The sequence below is a fragment of the Platichthys flesus genome, chromosome 16 (assembly GCF_949316205.1).
Source record: "Platichthys flesus chromosome 16, fPlaFle2.1, whole genome shotgun sequence".
Lineage (NCBI taxonomy): Eukaryota > Metazoa > Chordata > Actinopteri > Pleuronectiformes > Pleuronectidae > Platichthys > Platichthys flesus.
In genome coordinates this window covers 20668975-20686362 of record NC_084960.1, presented here as the reverse complement: position 1 = coordinate 20686362, position 17388 = coordinate 20668975, and the positions used below count along the sequence as shown (strand labels likewise).

At 39.4% G+C, this 17388-nt stretch overlaps 2 protein-coding genes across 5 annotated transcripts; one reads left to right on the top strand and one right to left on the bottom strand.

Annotated features, from left to right (window-relative positions):
• Window positions 1-987: 987 nt before the first annotated feature.
• Window positions 988-8801, bottom strand: zgc:86896 (uncharacterized protein LOC415190 homolog). Of its 4 annotated transcripts, none has more exons than XM_062408338.1 (11): window positions 8649-8791; window positions 8409-8485; window positions 7796-7940; window positions 6757-6861; window positions 5685-5907; window positions 5379-5486; window positions 4288-4494; window positions 3697-3772; window positions 2403-2593; window positions 1699-1789; window positions 988-1206 (listed from the first exon to the last, which is right to left on the bottom strand). In XM_062408338.1, the coding sequence occupies exons 3-11, from the start codon at window positions 7857-7859 to the stop codon at window positions 1201-1203; spliced, it is 1071 nt and encodes a 356-aa protein (XP_062264322.1). In that variant the 5' UTR covers window positions 7860-7940; window positions 8409-8485; window positions 8649-8791; the 3' UTR covers window positions 988-1200. The 4 variants fall into 4 exon arrangements, with proteins under 4 accessions (XP_062264322.1, XP_062264324.1, XP_062264321.1 ...); XM_062408340.1 differs by having other exon boundaries at window positions 7796-7907; XM_062408337.1 differs by lacking the exon at window positions 8409-8485 and having other exon boundaries at window positions 8649-8801.
• An 801-nt stretch (window positions 8802-9602) lies between these two features.
• Window positions 9603-17323, top strand: prkar1aa (protein kinase, cAMP-dependent, regulatory, type I, alpha (tissue specific extinguisher 1) a). Its single transcript, XM_062407979.1, has 11 exons — window positions 9603-9668; window positions 10605-10792; window positions 11023-11190; window positions 11671-11762; window positions 11852-11913; window positions 12001-12047; window positions 12629-12787; window positions 12909-12969; window positions 13072-13193; window positions 13404-13485; window positions 14416-17323. Exons 2-11 carry the CDS (start codon window positions 10619-10621, stop codon window positions 14586-14588), a joined length of 1140 nt encoding a protein of 379 aa, XP_062263963.1. The 5' UTR covers window positions 9603-9668; window positions 10605-10618; the 3' UTR covers window positions 14589-17323.
• The last annotated feature ends 65 nt before the right edge of the window (window positions 17324-17388 follow it).

The window sequence follows — 17388 nt, the reverse complement described above, 5'->3', positions numbered from 1 at the left end:
GGCGCTGCCGGAACAGTGACGTGCACCACTAATTTAACATTTTCATAAAGTTAGAGCGCTGACTGCTGGCTACCTATTAATAGAATGTATCAGAAGAACCCATTGATTCTGGACCATATCTTTTCATGCGATTCGTGTGTACACATCTATGCATATACATGCAATATGAAATATTTAACTTTCCTAAATTAAGTTTTGAACAGCTTTCTTTCTAAACATATTAAATTAACATCAAACAAAATATTTCTCTTTACAATAACGTGATTACTACAAGCGCTTTAATTAAATGTATGTGTTATCCTGCGTTGAAGAAGCCCAGGGGTCCCAAACCTTTCAGGCATCCAATCCTCATTTTCCCATAATGACACCTTCTCGTTGTTGGCTTTCTCTCACTGTTATTCTCAGAGCTGTAGAGAGAAGGGTGAGCTGAAGCTCCAAAACCTTAAGACTGAATACTGCCGTCAAGCAATCCAAGGGTCACAATGGATTTATGACAACAAACTATGACCCACATCGCCCCTGGGGATGGATGTTAATGCCATGTACAATACTGTCTATTATCAATTACCAATTCTTGATCATACCAATCACAGCCTGATATCATAATACCGCCTTTTTTATGATTAAAGAAACATCCCAATGACTGTTTGGGGCCCTAGAGGAATTTTGCTTAACTTGGTTTCCTGTGGTAGTTCCAACAATTTCAGTCAATTGATCTTTACGTTGTTATATTTAGCATATGCCTGTTAAAAAGAAAACCATCAGGCTCATTTTCTGAAACTTTGAGGAAATAATAGAGAGGCTGAATGCCCCTACCCCATATAATGATACTGACATCATATAGGATGGGAGTTCATCAAGAGTTTAGGTCATTCAATAGCAACAGTGGAGGTAGAAAAATAAACATCCCCATATCCATCAACTTATGTCAAATATATGCAGTTGGTCAGTTCAGTAACTACAAAACACAGAAATGCAAAGGACACATTATTACACTGCATTTTCCCTGTCTCTTTATTTGAAATATGCTTTATTCACATTAAGAGCATAAAGCACATGTGCACACAATCTTTTCAACTTACTTAAAAGCTATTGCATATCTCCATATACACACACACACATACATATATAAGCAGATGGGTTTACTGGCAGATACAGTATATTCCTCAGTATGTCTGCCATCCTTGTATTCGTTTTGGTTCAAGGCTGTGAAATGACAGTAGTAAAATGTTAGAATTTATCATATATCTCTGTGCTAACAGATACAAGTCACTCAGCAATGTGTTTGCATTACAGCTGACACTGGGAGCAACCATTTACTGCTGAACATTTGATCAGTTGTTATCGACATGAAAAAATCTCTTTGGGAACATTTTAACTACTAGATTTGAGTGATTCGTAAAACACATTTCACAACTATCACTCATTGGCTCAATGCTAAGCTTTCCTGTTCTGGTTTGTTATGAGTCATCTGTTTTGGGGGTTTGATGACATTCAAACCTACTGTCGATGTTTATGAATTTGGCCAAATGCCATATTTGCAAATGAACGATTTCCATTATAATCAACAGCTATATTCTATTCATATTCTACATTCTATATTCTATATTCTATATTATACAGTAATAACCTCACATATCAAAATCATATTTTCAGCTTCACTTTTGTGTTGAAGACAAGAAGAAGAGTCACATGTACCTTAAATTCCCAGATCACCATGGCTCCATCCAGACCCACACTACTGTACTTCTCCACTTTGGCTTTCTCCCCTGACACAATGCACAGCTGCCTGTAGGACCCAACACAACAAAATACGAGGCTTTTACAAATCTGTGAACTGTGTAAATTTTACTGTTTAGTGCAACTGGCATAAGGCCCAACAGTCTCATTTTGAGACCACATTTAAATTCACCAGATCTAGAGTTATTTGGGGATCTGCTCCAAATTGAACACACTTATACTCTACTCTCAAATATCAGCTTGATTCGTTTTTTCAAGAACCATGTATTATTCGCTGATAAATCAATGAAAATATTGGAAAAAGTCCCATCTTGCTATGGGTTCTTCCCTGCCAAACCACATCCTTCAGTCAAAACTTGTGGTAATAAACCTTGTCGCGGGAGATAACAACATCAGAGCCTCCCAGCAGCCCAAACTACCCCATTTAAAACACAAGAGAAAAAACGATATAGCTATGAGGGAATGTTGAACAGTCAAATAACTGATTCATGACAGTTGGAGAGAGCACAGTTTATATTAATGTATGCACATACGTGCTACATGCTACAAATATGCCTTACTAACAATGCCATTTCACAATTTTCATATGTACCAGTATTAAACAAGCAATTTAATCTGTAACCCTCCTCGTTGAATGTTAGAGAAACAGCAGTGTCCCTTACGTGATGCTGTTCTGATGGAGGGTCTCTAGCTCGCTGCACTCGTCCTCAGTCGCCCTCTTGTCCAGGTTGCGGAAGTGTTGCATGGCTGACATGCTGCCCTTAGACGTCCGCTTGGGGATGTCCAGCTTCTTCACAAACTCCAGAGCACCAGGACGAGTGTAGGTGAACAGGTATGGGCAACAGTTATGACCCTGAGAGTGATGCACATTAGAAATATAAGTACTAATACTTATAGCCAATGTAATCTTTGTTACAAGCATATATGTGGTTAACAGACCCAAATAACTACAGTTAAAAATCAAGGATCCAAGTTCTAAGAAGTCAGACCTGCTTGGATCTGAGTCAGTAGTGGTTCTCTTACTGCTACCAACCCCTTTCTTCATTTCTTGAAGATTTTAAAATATATGAACATAACCACAGATTAAAAATATTTGTCTAAATGGGGTAAAACTGGAGTTTTGTTTGTGAAAACAGATGCCTACTGCTGCTGAAACATGGTTAAGGAGTTTTGGGGAACAACATTAAAACAAAGACCTAAAATATACTGCAACGATCCATAGAGTTGAATGAGTTTGTCTTCAGGATTCATGATTGGTTCATACTTGAGTAAGTACAGTTAGTGGTCAACTCACAAGAGTCAAAAACTTTGATCAGACTTTGGACTTAATGCACTGGTGATCAGATCACAGGTGCAAAGCTCCAAGTAGTGATAAGTACACACCCAAAACAAACATAGACCTCATGGCTCAGACCACGTTTTTAGATGTTCTGGTCTACAATATTATGGCTTTGTGTGTTATTTCATACCACTTTCTTTAATATAATTCACACTTTTTTTTCATGTCTGGGTTTTTAAATGAAATCTGTTTCACTTTCTTTCTTCCTGTTCCGAGAACCCTGACCATATATGGAAGGTCAATGTCCTTATCTACCTCCACATTTGTCCCTTATCTTAATGCTGCGGCTGTAGCGGCGTATATACTTTGATTTGGGATCCAACTGAATTAGTATGTACTTCTGTTAACTAAGAGGACTCAGCTGAGTTCTTTAGTGCAGCCCAGGACACATAAGCATATACCCTGCTAAAGAATGTGGCCTTAATGCGTTCTTAGTCCATCTTGGTGCACACCCACCTGTACTAAGAACTGTCCTCTTGTGATTGGATCATCCGAGACATGTTAATGACAGTTATGAGCTGGGGCTCACTCATACATGGAGTTGCTGGACACATACTAACATTGTTCACATGCAATCCACACAAACACACACACAATATAGAGCAGATTTTAGTTACCGCAGCAACAATCTCAGTGGGGCTGACAAAGAGGACACTCGTCAGCGGCAAACGGTCAGTGGTCAGCTGGGTTATCCTGAACAGACAGAGGAACACTTATAAAACTTAAGTTTCAGCCAGAGAATAAACTAAGACAGAAAATATAACTTATTGATAGATAGATAGATGGATGGATACTTTATTAATCCAGAGGGAAATTCAGATCATCCAGTAGCTTGTACACTTAACACATCACTGACATATATACATAAATCACATACATCACATATATCACATATGGAGAGCATATATACAGATACAGGTATGGAATGCAATGATGTGATTGTGTCAGTGTCCAGTATTAAAGTGATTTTGTGCTGGAGTGGATAGTACAACAAAATATAAACTGTATTTATATTATAAAAACAGCAGAAATATATATATATATAAATATTGAGGGACTGCTGAAAGACTTAGTCTTTAGTCTCCATTTTTGACCTTCTATGTAAAGGCCACTGAGATAATGTATGTTATGATTTGGTGTTATAGAAATAAATTGAGTGTTCCCACTGGCCACACTAACGGATTAAGTTGCTTAGCAGCAGTACTCACTCCTTCTTCTGGGCAGCATCAGCCACAGTGATGCTACTGTTGTGGGCCACCCAGGCCAGCTGATCACCGCTTGGGGAGAAGGAGACACTGTGAACCCAGCCTCCACAGTCCTTATGCTCAAGCAGGACCTCACCAAAAGGCATCTTGGCGCCCCAGGCGGTCGGTCCAGGCTTGTCCTCAATATCCTTGATGTAGGCAGAGAAGACCCTGAGAAGTACAGAGATCTGATATAAATTGTGGGCGTCAGTAGCCGATAGTGGTTTGCTTATTTAGGGCTTGTTGGGCTTGCTGCTTAAACTGATATAATTACTTTTTTTGACACTATGATCGAAAAGAATAACAGTCTTTTAATGGATCTTCATTTGTATATACATGTAATGATTTTTAAGCTTCCTCTTCAAAAGGTAGTTCTTACACACAAGTGCTATTACACGCTCAATCCTAGCATTATTCTATAACTATGTTTTAGTCAAATAATCCCATAAAAACACTATGTTTGTCTGTCTTGTTATGTTATACCTTCCTTACCTGTCTCGTTGTGGCGGGCTTAATCTATTTTCACAGTCACATTGTGGAGACTTTTCTTCTTTACAGGGGCCATAACCAAGTCCCCATAAGTAAATCATTTCATTTTGATGCAACGGTTTAGGATTAGGTCTCAATGTAATGTCCCCCGAAGTCATTGAGACACGACTGTATGTGTGTGTGTGTGTGTGTGAGTGTGTGTGTGTGTGTGTGCTTGTGTGTCTGGGCGAGTCTGTGTGTGAGGAATAATATATTTCAATATGTTTTATATGACAGCAGTAGCAGGATGCATTTATATGTCCATTGAATTTGTTGACTGCAAGAAAAATACAAAATAATGCTGGGATGTCAAGATTCACTCCTTGATTATGTCTTAGCCCTCAATGGTGGTCCCAAATTTCCCACAATTCCCATCCTCCTCCTCACTATTACAACTCAGTCCTGGACTGACTTTATTTCAATCTCCTGGCATCTTATTCAAAGCTTTACTCTGGCTTTGTGTTTGTAGAACTGGGACTCTTATCTGCTTTGCGTCGTCTACCTCAATTTTGTTTGTGAGCTCCTACCTGCAGTGAAAGTCTGCAGAGCCAGCAGCCAGGAGGATGTTGTTGGGATGCCAGTCCAGACTCAGGACTGTGGATCGAATGGCCTTTTTGATGTGCTTACTCAGCCACCTGAAAAGAAGGGAGAATGAAAGACTTAAAACATTTGCGAAGTTCACATTCCTAAGTTAAGTTCAGGTCCAGTCAGAGTTTTGGTGGACGCTGCTATATATACTCTATATATAGAAAATGTTCTTGACTGTGGTGTTTGACTCTCAGATCTGAAAAAATTGTCCCCAAACAATTCAATTAGATCATATTAATGCTCACCAGTCATTTTCCTGCTCAAAGTAGCAGACAGAGATGAGACGAGCTCCGCTGCCCAGGGCAAACTTGTTTTCCAGAGGTGACCACTTCACACAGGTTGCTGCTCGGTTGATGCGCACCAGCACCAGTGTGGGTTTCCACACACCATCCTTCAGAGTCCATACATAGGCGTTGCGGTCCGAGGCACATGTCACAATGCGGTTGGACTCTGGTGCCCAGTCAATGCCTGCGGAAATAATTGTGAGAGGGTATCAAAGGTTAAATAATGCATCCATAATTGTTAGTCTACTAAAAAAGTCTTAAGCGATAACCGAAAACAATTCTCAGTAATCACAGAGATCATTTAAAGCCACACAAAAAATCTCTCTCACTTTTGGTCAATTGTTGAGATTTGATGGTGATATATGCATTTGATGGTGATATATGCATATGTTCCCATTGTGGGATAGTCTGTAAGGTGGATGTATTATGGGCTGGGGGGGTTGATGTGAAAACTACTATTTAAGAAGTCAAGAAAGAAACATAAAGTACCTGAAACATAAACTTGGACACAAATTTTGATTATGATCATTTTTGGAAAGTTTCAATGTGTGTTGGATAACCAGAGGGTTAAGTAAAAAATTTTCATCAGGAAAAAAAATCAAACGGATATTCCTTCACCAAGTCTTTCTAACTGTACCCATGCATGTGCCTCTTCTCTAACCTTGTCCTCCTTCTCAATTGATGGTGTAATGAAGAGCTCAAATGCTCATTTTATGTCTTGGACATGGATGACATCATATCTGGGTCTGGAATCGTTTCAATTACATTAGCAGGACTAAGTCACACAGAAGATAAGACTTCTGCTGATGATTGAGAAACAACAGGAAGATCAGCATTTAGCTTCTTATCGTGATCAGAGGAGGCTGCTTCATGACGAGAGTCCTCAACATTATCCTTCGTCGCAGACATTTTCTCCTGTATATCACTTTTACTGTCAAATAGCTGCGACAAAACCTCGCTGGCAGAAAGTGGCTGTGGGCCCCAAAGCAGAAGGAATATATTTAAAGTCACAGTTGGCAGTAAGTTACAGTACCTGTAATATGTCCACTGTGCTCACTGAGCTCATGAATCTTGATCCAGTCTTTGCCTTTCTTCTCATAGATGTTCACCACGTTGTTGTTAGGGCTTACTGCAATCTCTGTGAAGAAATATAAGTTCAAAAGATAGGCACTGTAACCATTTAAACCGACCATAGCAATATGCCGAGATCACTAAATCTTCACACTCAGAAAGGTTCCGTTTGCATGACTGGGGAAACAGTCAGATACTGTCTTCTGAAGATACTGTAGATAACAGTTGCCACAAGTTTATAGGTTATGGGGGGGAACTCATTGGAGAAATCCTCTGTGAAGCATGAACTTTAATGTAATCTCATAACTAATTGTGGTTGTGTGATCTCCCATTGAAATCGAGAATACTGAGCCACTGACTTCAAACACTTTTTTTGTCAGTGTGTGTGTGTGTGCTGCCTCAAGATAGCAATTCACAAAAATGCACCTGACCACACCTCGTTTTATGGCCCATGGGTGCTCAAATGGGGACAAGTGCATTTGCTATTCAAATGAGGTGGGTGCTGAAAGGGATTGTCTGTCTGAAAGTTGCGCAGACACTTGTTTCATGCTTATCCAAACTCAAACCTTTCCCATCGGATGCAAGATAGGGCACCATGCATAATGCTTTAGCTTTTACAATGAAGTTTCACAAAATGTATTTATTGACACACAGTAGTACTGATCCTGGGTTAGGGTTAGTGTGTGTCCTATAATGTAAAATACCCAGGCAGCAATAGAGGTAGTACAGTTGGATGTATGCTGTAAAGCTCTTTGCGTCCACTTCCTATATTGATAATCTGATTCCCTGTGGTTTTCCAGGCAACATTATGCAATTAGAGGAGGGAGAAAATGTATCATCAAGGGCTGCGGCGCAAGTTAAGACAACCATTTATGAGAAAGATACAGGCATGTGATATCTATGGCGCCCATTTCCCTTATTTATATCTGCAGATAGGATTCCATATGTGTGTCTTAGTCTATGTGAAAATACAGGCTGGTGATGAATGCAGTTTCACCCACGGGTCCTGTCTTTGTTCCAGGTGTGGCAGGAGATCGGCTCCAGACCAAAGCTGTAGAGCGACATGTCTGAACAGAGGGCGAGGAGGCTGCTGGAATGTCAGGAGACGTGCAGCTGCAGGTCCCAGGATGAGATTAGAGATTAACACTAGGAGACATTTTGAGAGACAAGGATTTTAAAGCACAGCCAGTTTCCAATATATGGGTTGAGAAATGATGCGGCTAGTGAGAAAAACAGTCTGAAGTATTGCATTTACTAAATAATTTTTGTATTTAATTGTTTTAAATCTTTCCTTTTATCACCCAAAGAGTAACTTGATATGATTCGGATTTTTAAAGTGGATGAATTCACTTTATGGGCAGACTGACAATAGGGGCACATGTTGTTTGCTATGTGAGTAAAGAGTGTCAGATAACTACACCTTTATCAGTTGTGGTGCACTATGAGCAAACAAGCCGTACCTGTTACGCATTGTACTTTATTTTATGTACTTTTCTTTTTGCTCGAACAGGTAACTGGCCATGGTGGGACAACTCAAACCTTAGATGTTCTAAATCAGAGGTGTCACCTTGTAATAGTTTTACATTATTTTCATTAAGCAGGGAACTTACTTACTTTGTGACTAAATAGATACTCCCTCAGACCGAATGGTATACACCGAAAGCAATACTTTTGTGTCTTTGTATTTTACCCTTTCATATTAAAACAGACACAAGAAGAAAGAATTAGAAGCAACATATATTACATAAGACAGCCTGGATGTTTGGAATGGAGTAACAAAACAAGTTCTACAGCCAACAGAAAGAGAACACGATGATTAGATGTAAAACAACACTGAGAGCAGAGATCACTTACGTTGGTTGTGTAGGTTTGGTCTGGTGGAACTGGTGGCAGTGGTGGAAGGTGCAGGGCTGTATCCGTGGACTCTGGGCAGTCGACACGAATGGAGCTGTGCAGTCTGACTTGGTGAAGGAAGTGACTGTGGTATTACTGAGGGCAGTGAAAGAAAAGTGGGTGTGTCTGCTCATAGCTGTTGAGCAAGAATCTTTTCTGGATCGAGTTTGTTGTGATTAACCTTCCCACTGTCCAAGTTGTCTATCACTATGTGATTGAGATGTATAAACATTTTAAAAGTAGATGGCTAATGATTAACTGGTGTAAATACAAATACACACACACACACACACACACACACATATAATGCTTTTTAAACCTTCTATGATTTACATTAATTGATTGTTTGTACGATTTTTCTACATACTTTTGGTGATACAAATTTAAAACTAGATAAACACAAATCATGATTACGTCATTATCATTAAAGGCTGATATTAAAAGTAACAATGGATTGTTGCGTCAAATAATTTTATATTCCTCCACTGGTCTTCTAATACCTACCATTTTCATTCTACATATTTTTGTCTATAAAAGTGTAACAAATGTCCAGTTTAACTTACAGATCTTGAAACTTTTACATATTATTTTTGGCAATTCAAGAGTCTCATTCAAATTTAGGATGGTATTAAATTAATTCAAAAACAATACAACTTTACATATTCTTAGCTGCGACCATGATTGTTACATTGGCCCTCTGAAATAATTTAGAGATTGATCATTAAAAAACCACTGATACATTTTCCTCCGATAAATTAATAGATCAGATTTCAGATTCAGTATGTCGAATAAACTGGATCGTCTGTCATGACCGTGCAATGGGTGAATGTGCCGTTTGTTGTTTATTTGTTATGTTTTTATTTCCGGGTTTTTCCAGTTCTGTGTGTGTGTGGACTCTTGTTTTGAAAGGAGTCATACGGAAGTGGGATTCTCTTCTGTCAGAAGTAAAAAGTATCAGGACGTCGCGTTGTTTGTTTCTCGGTGAGGGTTTTTATTCAAGGTCTTTGTTTGTTCAAGGTCTTTGTTTTCACAGTGTGGATGTTTATTCGTCACACACGTACGAGCCCGTTTAGCGGCTCGACACTTCTTTGTCTGTAAGCTGTGTTTTCACAGCATTTACATACGGGACTGTGGCTGGCTAACAGTTAGCGCTAAGCTAACTATTACGTGGTTGGTATTCAAGGCAGCATATTTACTGAAATCCTCGCCTTTAATAGCGTATTAACTTTGCAGAACTTGTGATGTATGGATTCAAAATGTTATGTGCTGTGATTTGTTGGTTTTGTCCCTGGTAACGTTACACAAAATGTTACTAAAGTTGGCTAACTATTCCGTAGCTTTGATTACCTTCTCAGTACTCAAGCACACTCTACTAACAGTAGTAGTTAGTTGGGTAGCTAACTACTTGATTTAAACGCAAGGTTAAGTGTTGCCCTTGACTGTACTTTACAGATGTACAGCGGAACACCACTGTTTTACATTCATAATTTGAAGTTTGTTTATGAGAAGAAGCTCAGCAGGGTTGCCAGGTCTGTGGGACAAAACAGACCTCAACAAATGCCACAGCCAACCCGTATACCCGTATGACAGCATAAAACGAATGTTTTTCTAATGTTATGTCCCAGCATTAAAAGCAGTTTACTCTAAACAGTTCTTTAACCAAAGTCATAGATTAACCTTATATAATGAGATTGATTGTATTAGCATTAATTAGTTTTCCTCCCTCACCCTGCCTTTATGACTTGAATTAGCTGCTTACATGTTGCATTTACTCTATGGAGTCTGGTCAATGAAAGTTTTGTATGTTATGAGGAGTAGGATTTTGTTTTTTCTATTTCCTGTCAGTGCGCATGTTGCATCAATTTGCATCAACAGCTTCCTGGTTCTTCAGTGTGTTTTTCTCTCCTCTTTTTCTAGGCCACAAGCCCAAGATGGCCTCAAGCAGTACAAGCAGTGAGGAAGAGCAGAGCCTCAGAGAGTGTGAGCAGTATGTGCAGAAGCACAACATTCAGCAGCTGCTTAAAGACTGCATCATCCAGCTGTGCACGGCGCGGCCCGAGCAGCCCATGGCCTTCCTCAGAGAGCACTTTGAAAAACTCGAGAAGGTGGGTGCTGATACATACTGTATGACAGCTTAGTCCCTGAACCCCCATAACAGTCATTTGTTTAGTGCAAATAAGAAAAGATTTATCAATTCAAAATAACCGGTCTCGTTGTGGAATAAAGTTCCATGTGTAGTGTTTTTCAGTCTTTGTTTTGTCATCACAGCTTAACCATTCACAGTATAGTATACACAGTCACTCAGGTGTGGTTTTGTGTGTTTGTTGACAAGCAGGAGGAGGCCAAGCAGTTGGCTTCACAGCAGAAGTCTAGCTCATGGTCAGACTCCCGTGAAGATGAGGTTTCTCCACCCATGAACCCTGTGGTGAGGGGTCGGAGCCGGAGAGGAGCTATAAGTGCTGAGGTGTACACTGAGGAAGACGCAGCCTCCTATGTCAGAAAGGTCAGTCGTGTGTCAAATGTTGCATTCACACACTGTTTGTCATCAAAGCTGCACAAGTCAGTTAGAATTTATATGAATCTGTTGTTTTTAATTGCAACTTGTAGAAAATAATGCATTACACGGGCCAGATTTTAATGTTATGCCCCAAGAGCTGTTTGCAAACTACCATTATAAAAGCATTTAGACATTTCAATAAGTCGTGGATGGGTTTGTAAAGTGTGTGTGTGTGTGTGTGTGAACGCGCTCCTATCAACCAACAGTTTCCATAAAGATCAAATACCAGATTTGACTTATTAAAGTTAATAATATTAAGGTTTTATGGAAGGGATTGTAAACTTTGTACGAACGAATGTGTGCAGTCCACATCATGGTTCGGTCATTCAAACTGTAAGTCAATCAGTGTCTAAAAAAAAAAAGGCCAATTTTTGTTTACCAGTTACCTTTTGTTTCATTCAAACTTCTTCATTTTCTTTACCTAAGGTCATCCCAAAAGATTACAAGAGCATGGCTTCCCTGTCCAAAGCCATGGAGAAGAATGTTCTCTTTGCTCACTTGGACGACACTGAGAGAAGGTAATGGCAGCAAGCACTCCAGTAGTGTATTAATAAACCTTCTGACAGTCACCAGCTAATCATCTCACTTTACCTTACTACTCTTGCAGTGACATCTTCGACGCAATGTTTTCTGTCAACTACATTGGTGGAGAGACGGTGATCATACAAGGTGAGTTTATGGAATCTCAAGTGTTATGAGACTCTTGTTTCTCTTCTTTTCATTCATTCATGGAACTCTTATTTTCTCCTGTTGCAGGTGATGAGGGAGACAACTTCTACGTTATTGACCAGGGAGAGATGGACGTAAGAACCCCTTCTTTTTCCTGCTTTATAGGGATCGTCATATTCAGCTGTTTAGCTAGATGTACTTAGGTAGTTCAGAAAGGGAAAACATTAAAGCATAATTAACAAGACTACAACCATAAATATTTCCATTCTACTTACAGCCTGAGCTTATTCTGAAGCCCAAAACATAATAAAAACAGCTTTAACTTCATTAAACAGCATGCACTTGTTTTGGCCTCCATTGTTTGTCTGGTATGCTGTGTAATGAAAATAGTCTCACCTTGTGATTTTAATCTTTTACTGGGAAAATGTCATTGTCGTCAAATTATTTTAATAGAAATACCTTACAAATTTTTCGCTCTTAAAATATTTGTTTGACAACTGTCAGGAGTCACATTTGGACACTCTCTCTTAAGAGAGAAGTGAAGAAAAAGATGCTCATTTAACTGGCATATGAATGTTTTTTTAATCTTGTAGTCTTGACCAACAGTCTTGACACTCAAACTAGCATTATTCCAACCATCATATTGTACATACGACATTTGTCCCTGCTATGTCAATAGAATTAGCAGCACCTCTCTGCTCCTGTCTTATTACAGATATATGTGAACAGTGAGTTGGTGACCAGTATTGGTGAAGGAGGTAGTTTTGGGGAGCTGGCTCTGATCTACGGGACCCCCCGAGCAGCCACAGTCCAGGCTAAGTCGAATGTCAAGCTATGGGGCATCGACAGAGACAGCTACAGGAGAATACTGATGGTAAGCTGTGCAGTGCTGCAAAGTGACAATAACTAACCTGACTAAACTAACTATGTCATAAAATAATGTGTTTGCTTTTTAAATGTTGAGATATAAACTGTCACAATAATTTTCCTTTTAGGGGAGCACTTTGAGAAAGCGCAAGATGTACGAGGAGTTCCTAAGCAAGGTGTCGATCTTAGGTGAGAACATAGCTCTTTGGTTTTGTCTTCTTCACATTCGCTGTCTTGGGCTAATGAATCCAAATGAGGGAATGCATTGACCTGATTGTTGTTCCTGCGCAGAGTCTCTGGATAAGTGGGAGCGTCTGACGGTGGCTGATTCCCTGGAGAAGGTGCAGTTTGTGGACGGCCAGAAAATAGTGGTGCAAGGAGAACCTGGTGATGAGTTCTTCATCATCCTGGAGGTACAGAGTACTAATTATGTTCTTTATCTTCAGTGTCTCTGTCTACTGTCCCAGTATCTAGTCTGCCCAAACTGGTTGGCGTAGGTTGTTTGGTTCATCATGTGAAACAAAGATAGTCCAACTCTCTCATTAGATTTACACACAAAAAGATTGAAAACGAGATCCCGTTTCTGGTATATGTAGTTCAAGATATCTTTGTTGTGTTTTCAGGGGACGGCAGCGGTGCTTCAGAGACGGTCAGTGGACGAGGAGTTTGTGGAGGTTGGCAGACTTGGTCCCTCCGATTACTTTGGTAAGTCAGGCAAAGTCATACGCGTTAACTACTACGCGTTAAAGCCCTATGAGATGAATTGTAATTTGTGAATATGGGCTATACAAATAAAATTTGATTGATTGATTGACTACATGTTTGATCAAAACAGACTCTTTAGCCCTGGTCTAACCGTCCAACTTCTCTTTCGCTCTATATATAAGAAATATGCCGCAGGGAAAGCTGTTTTTTTAATTTGCAGGCAGAGGTGGGACTTAACATATTAATTCAGTGCGGACAACACAAGTTTTTGTTTACAGCATATCAACACAGAAGTATTGGTTCTAATCACCAAAAGCTCTCTTGACATCTTTGTCTGGGTCTTCTATGTGGATGGCACCGTTTTTCATCCTGAGATGATTGCTTTGTTGTGTTTTTTTTCATGTTTGCATCTGACACTCAGACATTTGCATTCACACAGGAGAGGATCAGTGCGTGTCTGACAGCAGCTTCAGTTTGTCAGTTCACCCCCAACATTAGAATGTATCTCCTGTGACCACTTGGGATCAGGTCTCACTTCTCTGTGCTATATGCAAAAATACATGTACATCATTTCTGTTTGCAAAGAAGTTGCTTTCAGCAAGTGACTGGAGATAACTTTTGCTCATTAACTGATTATTCATTTTTAACCATCAAGAGTAAAATGATCTATTTGGATTGGACTTGTATTTGTTTTACAGTTTGCTGCTCCCGCCTTAAACCCCTTATTAGCATCAGTGCTTCTTCAGTCACTGTACTCTGCCATGTAGTGCAGCACAGTATACAAATCCTTACATTATTGTTAAAATGAAATTAGACACATGGTGTGGATTTAAAACTGACAAAAATAGCAGAAATTTAAATGAGGACACCATCAGAAGTCTGATATGCCTGTGGGATCTGATTAGATGGTGTTATTTCTGTTTTTTCCAGGTGAGATCGCCTTGCTGATGAACCGGCCCCGCGCGGCCACTGTTGTTGCGTGTGGACCCCTCAAGTGTGTGAAACTGGACCGGCCGAGGTTCGAGCGAGTCCTTGGTCCATGCTCTGACATCCTGAAGAGAAACATCGAGCAGTACAACAGCTTTGTTTCCCTTTCGGTCTGATCTCGTCTGATGCAGGGTCCCTCAGCAAACATCTGCTACTCTCTCATATGTAACCACACCCTCATGATCCCTTCTTATTTATTGTGGGTTTTTCCTTTGTAATCAGAAGATAGACTGCGCTGCTGAAGCTGTAATCCCAATACCAAATAAGTGTGTGCATACACTTACGTAGAACATAGAACTGAAATGAAATAATGGTGTATGACTGACTGAGCTCAGAGATCAGTCACCATGCTGTCAGGTCAGTGTATTTATAGAACACATTTTAAAACAGGCTGAAGTGAAAAACATTCAGACAGTTACAATGAGATTATTCACATAAAAATTCTGCAAATAATCAATAAGAAATATGAACTCTTCTATTGTCACAGTAGAACCTCCACAGTGTGATGAGCATAACAACAAATGTTATGCTTGGCTTTGCAGCATTGAGTCAAACGTGTAGGTGTGAATGCAGTCAGTCGGCTTGCTATGCACATCTTAAGACTTCAATAAGATACAGTGACTGATAGTTTCATGCTAAATGTGGATGTTTTTTAAGCTTTTTTGGGCTGCTTCTCTTTTCCGTTTGTCCAGATACTTTGTCAAATTAGCAGAAGGGTTTTGGGGTGGCAGTGTAGACAACCGCATTGGTCCAGACTCTAAAATGTCAGATACATTCTCTGTAACATTCGTTATCCGGGTGCCCCTCTGGATGAACTTTAGTAACTGTGGGCATCTTCTGACTGTCATCTACCGCCATCATCAGGTCAATATTTTCGTATTTTGGTGAACATGCTAAACATGATACCTGCTGCACACCTGTCATTTTGCCACTGTCAACATATTGGCATGTTGTCTTTAGCCTCATTAGCATAGCTGCAGACACTTAAGGCCTGGGTTTGTAGTTTTTTAGTTTTTTTATATCTATTTTTATATGTTGTTGATTTACCTTATAGACACACTTTTCGGAGTTGCCTTGACACGGACATTCTCACTTTGCCTGCATCTAGTCTAAGAGTATGACAGAACTACCAGCAGTTCACCCACAGTAGGGTTTTTTTAAACCTTTTTTTAAATGAGAAAATGCACAATTATGTTCAGATTCAGCTTAAACACTCGGCCATTTATCATTCTGTCTCATGGTTTTCATTGCTCATTGCTAAATGGGAATGTAGCTTTGATTTCATCATTTTTGGTTCTTTTTCAGGTTCTTACATTTCACTGAGCAATTTTACATCATTATTTAATTAATAATAGGGTGAATAAGAGTGAGAACATTTCCAGTACATCCTATCTTTGTTTTCTTTCTGCTCCTCAGATGTGATCACTTCATGTCAAATGCTCCATATTTACTTTTCAGTTACTACTAACTGATTCTGCAAATATCCCTTTAACTCCACTGACCGGATCACAGTTGTTCTATTTAGCCCTCTGCTACACATATATAAAAGTAAATAACTATATTTTTGCACATTTTGTTATACACAAAACTATATTATGGGAAAGAAAATGTTTATATGCTGGTAAGTTCAGTGTTTGTGGGCGTCTTATCCCATCCTTTAAGAGAATGTAGGTCAGTTCTTACAGACAACAACACCACAACAAAACTTAAAACAAAAATTGGTCTCTTTTGTCTGCCATTTAGATGAGAGCTGTGGGTGATGCATGTATCTGTCAGCGTCAACCATTTTTCTGCATTAATACATGGAAGACAATTCATCACAGCTATGTTCCAAATATAATTGAGTTCAAAATTAGACCTAAAGAGATGTTGCTGGGGAGGTTTTGATTGGTTCAGTTTAAAAAAACAACTTTGTATCAGCAACTGAAAGTGGGTTCAAAAGACATTAAATGGCTTTGTGATCATACATGTCAGTAATGATGAGCTCACGTTTTAGGCTGTTAAATGTTACCGTATAAATTTGCATTTATTAGTTGAAACAATGGACTTTTGAATGAGGATCCCAGTAAGTTAGTTGTGCATTTACCTAAAGTTGGGAGACATGTGAGAGACCGATTTAAAGAAAAAAAAAAAAAAGTTAGCATAATAAATATATTTATATATTCAGAAATGTTTTCAAAAGCCTAAAAAGGTACAGATGCAGCCATACAGGAAGTTTGGGCTGAACTTCATTACATGACCACAGAATAAGTGAAGAAGAGGTTGGATGTCTTGTTTGGGACAGACTGCACAGTGGACACATTCCAGATGACTTCGGCAAACTGAGCTCCACCAGTAAACTTGCCTTATGCTCGCCACTGATCCTTGTCACTCTGTTTTGTTCTGTTACATCTTCTTATCCAGTGTTTTCTTACATTCCCTCAGAGGTCATTACTGCAGCCAGTGCAGGTCATGGTTAGTTTTTGCCTTGACATTTATTTAGTTTGATGTGTTTTTGTGATAAACGTGCATCCAGAGTGTTGAACCGCTCCAATCTGGTCTTGTTCACTAGCATGGCACTCGTTGGCCATGTGTACGGTATGGTGTCATCTTGACTTTGGTACTGTATTATTTATTTTAATCATTACACTTAGAGTATTTGTCACTGACTGCTGTCTTCACACAGAGGTAACACTGCGCTGTGCTTAGTGAAACACATGCAGCTGTCTGCCATCTCAGAGGACCAGTGTTTTTTTTTTACAGTTTGTATGCCTTCCTTAGAGTGATTGGAGTGACTGCTCTTCAATGTTCCTGTGTTTCTCTGTAGGACTTCTTCACAACAGGTCAAGCAATAAAAAGATCAGTGTTTTCATTGTGTGTCTGTGTAATTACTATTGCATACTCTTGAAGCTCATATCCTTCAGTGCACCCAGGTTT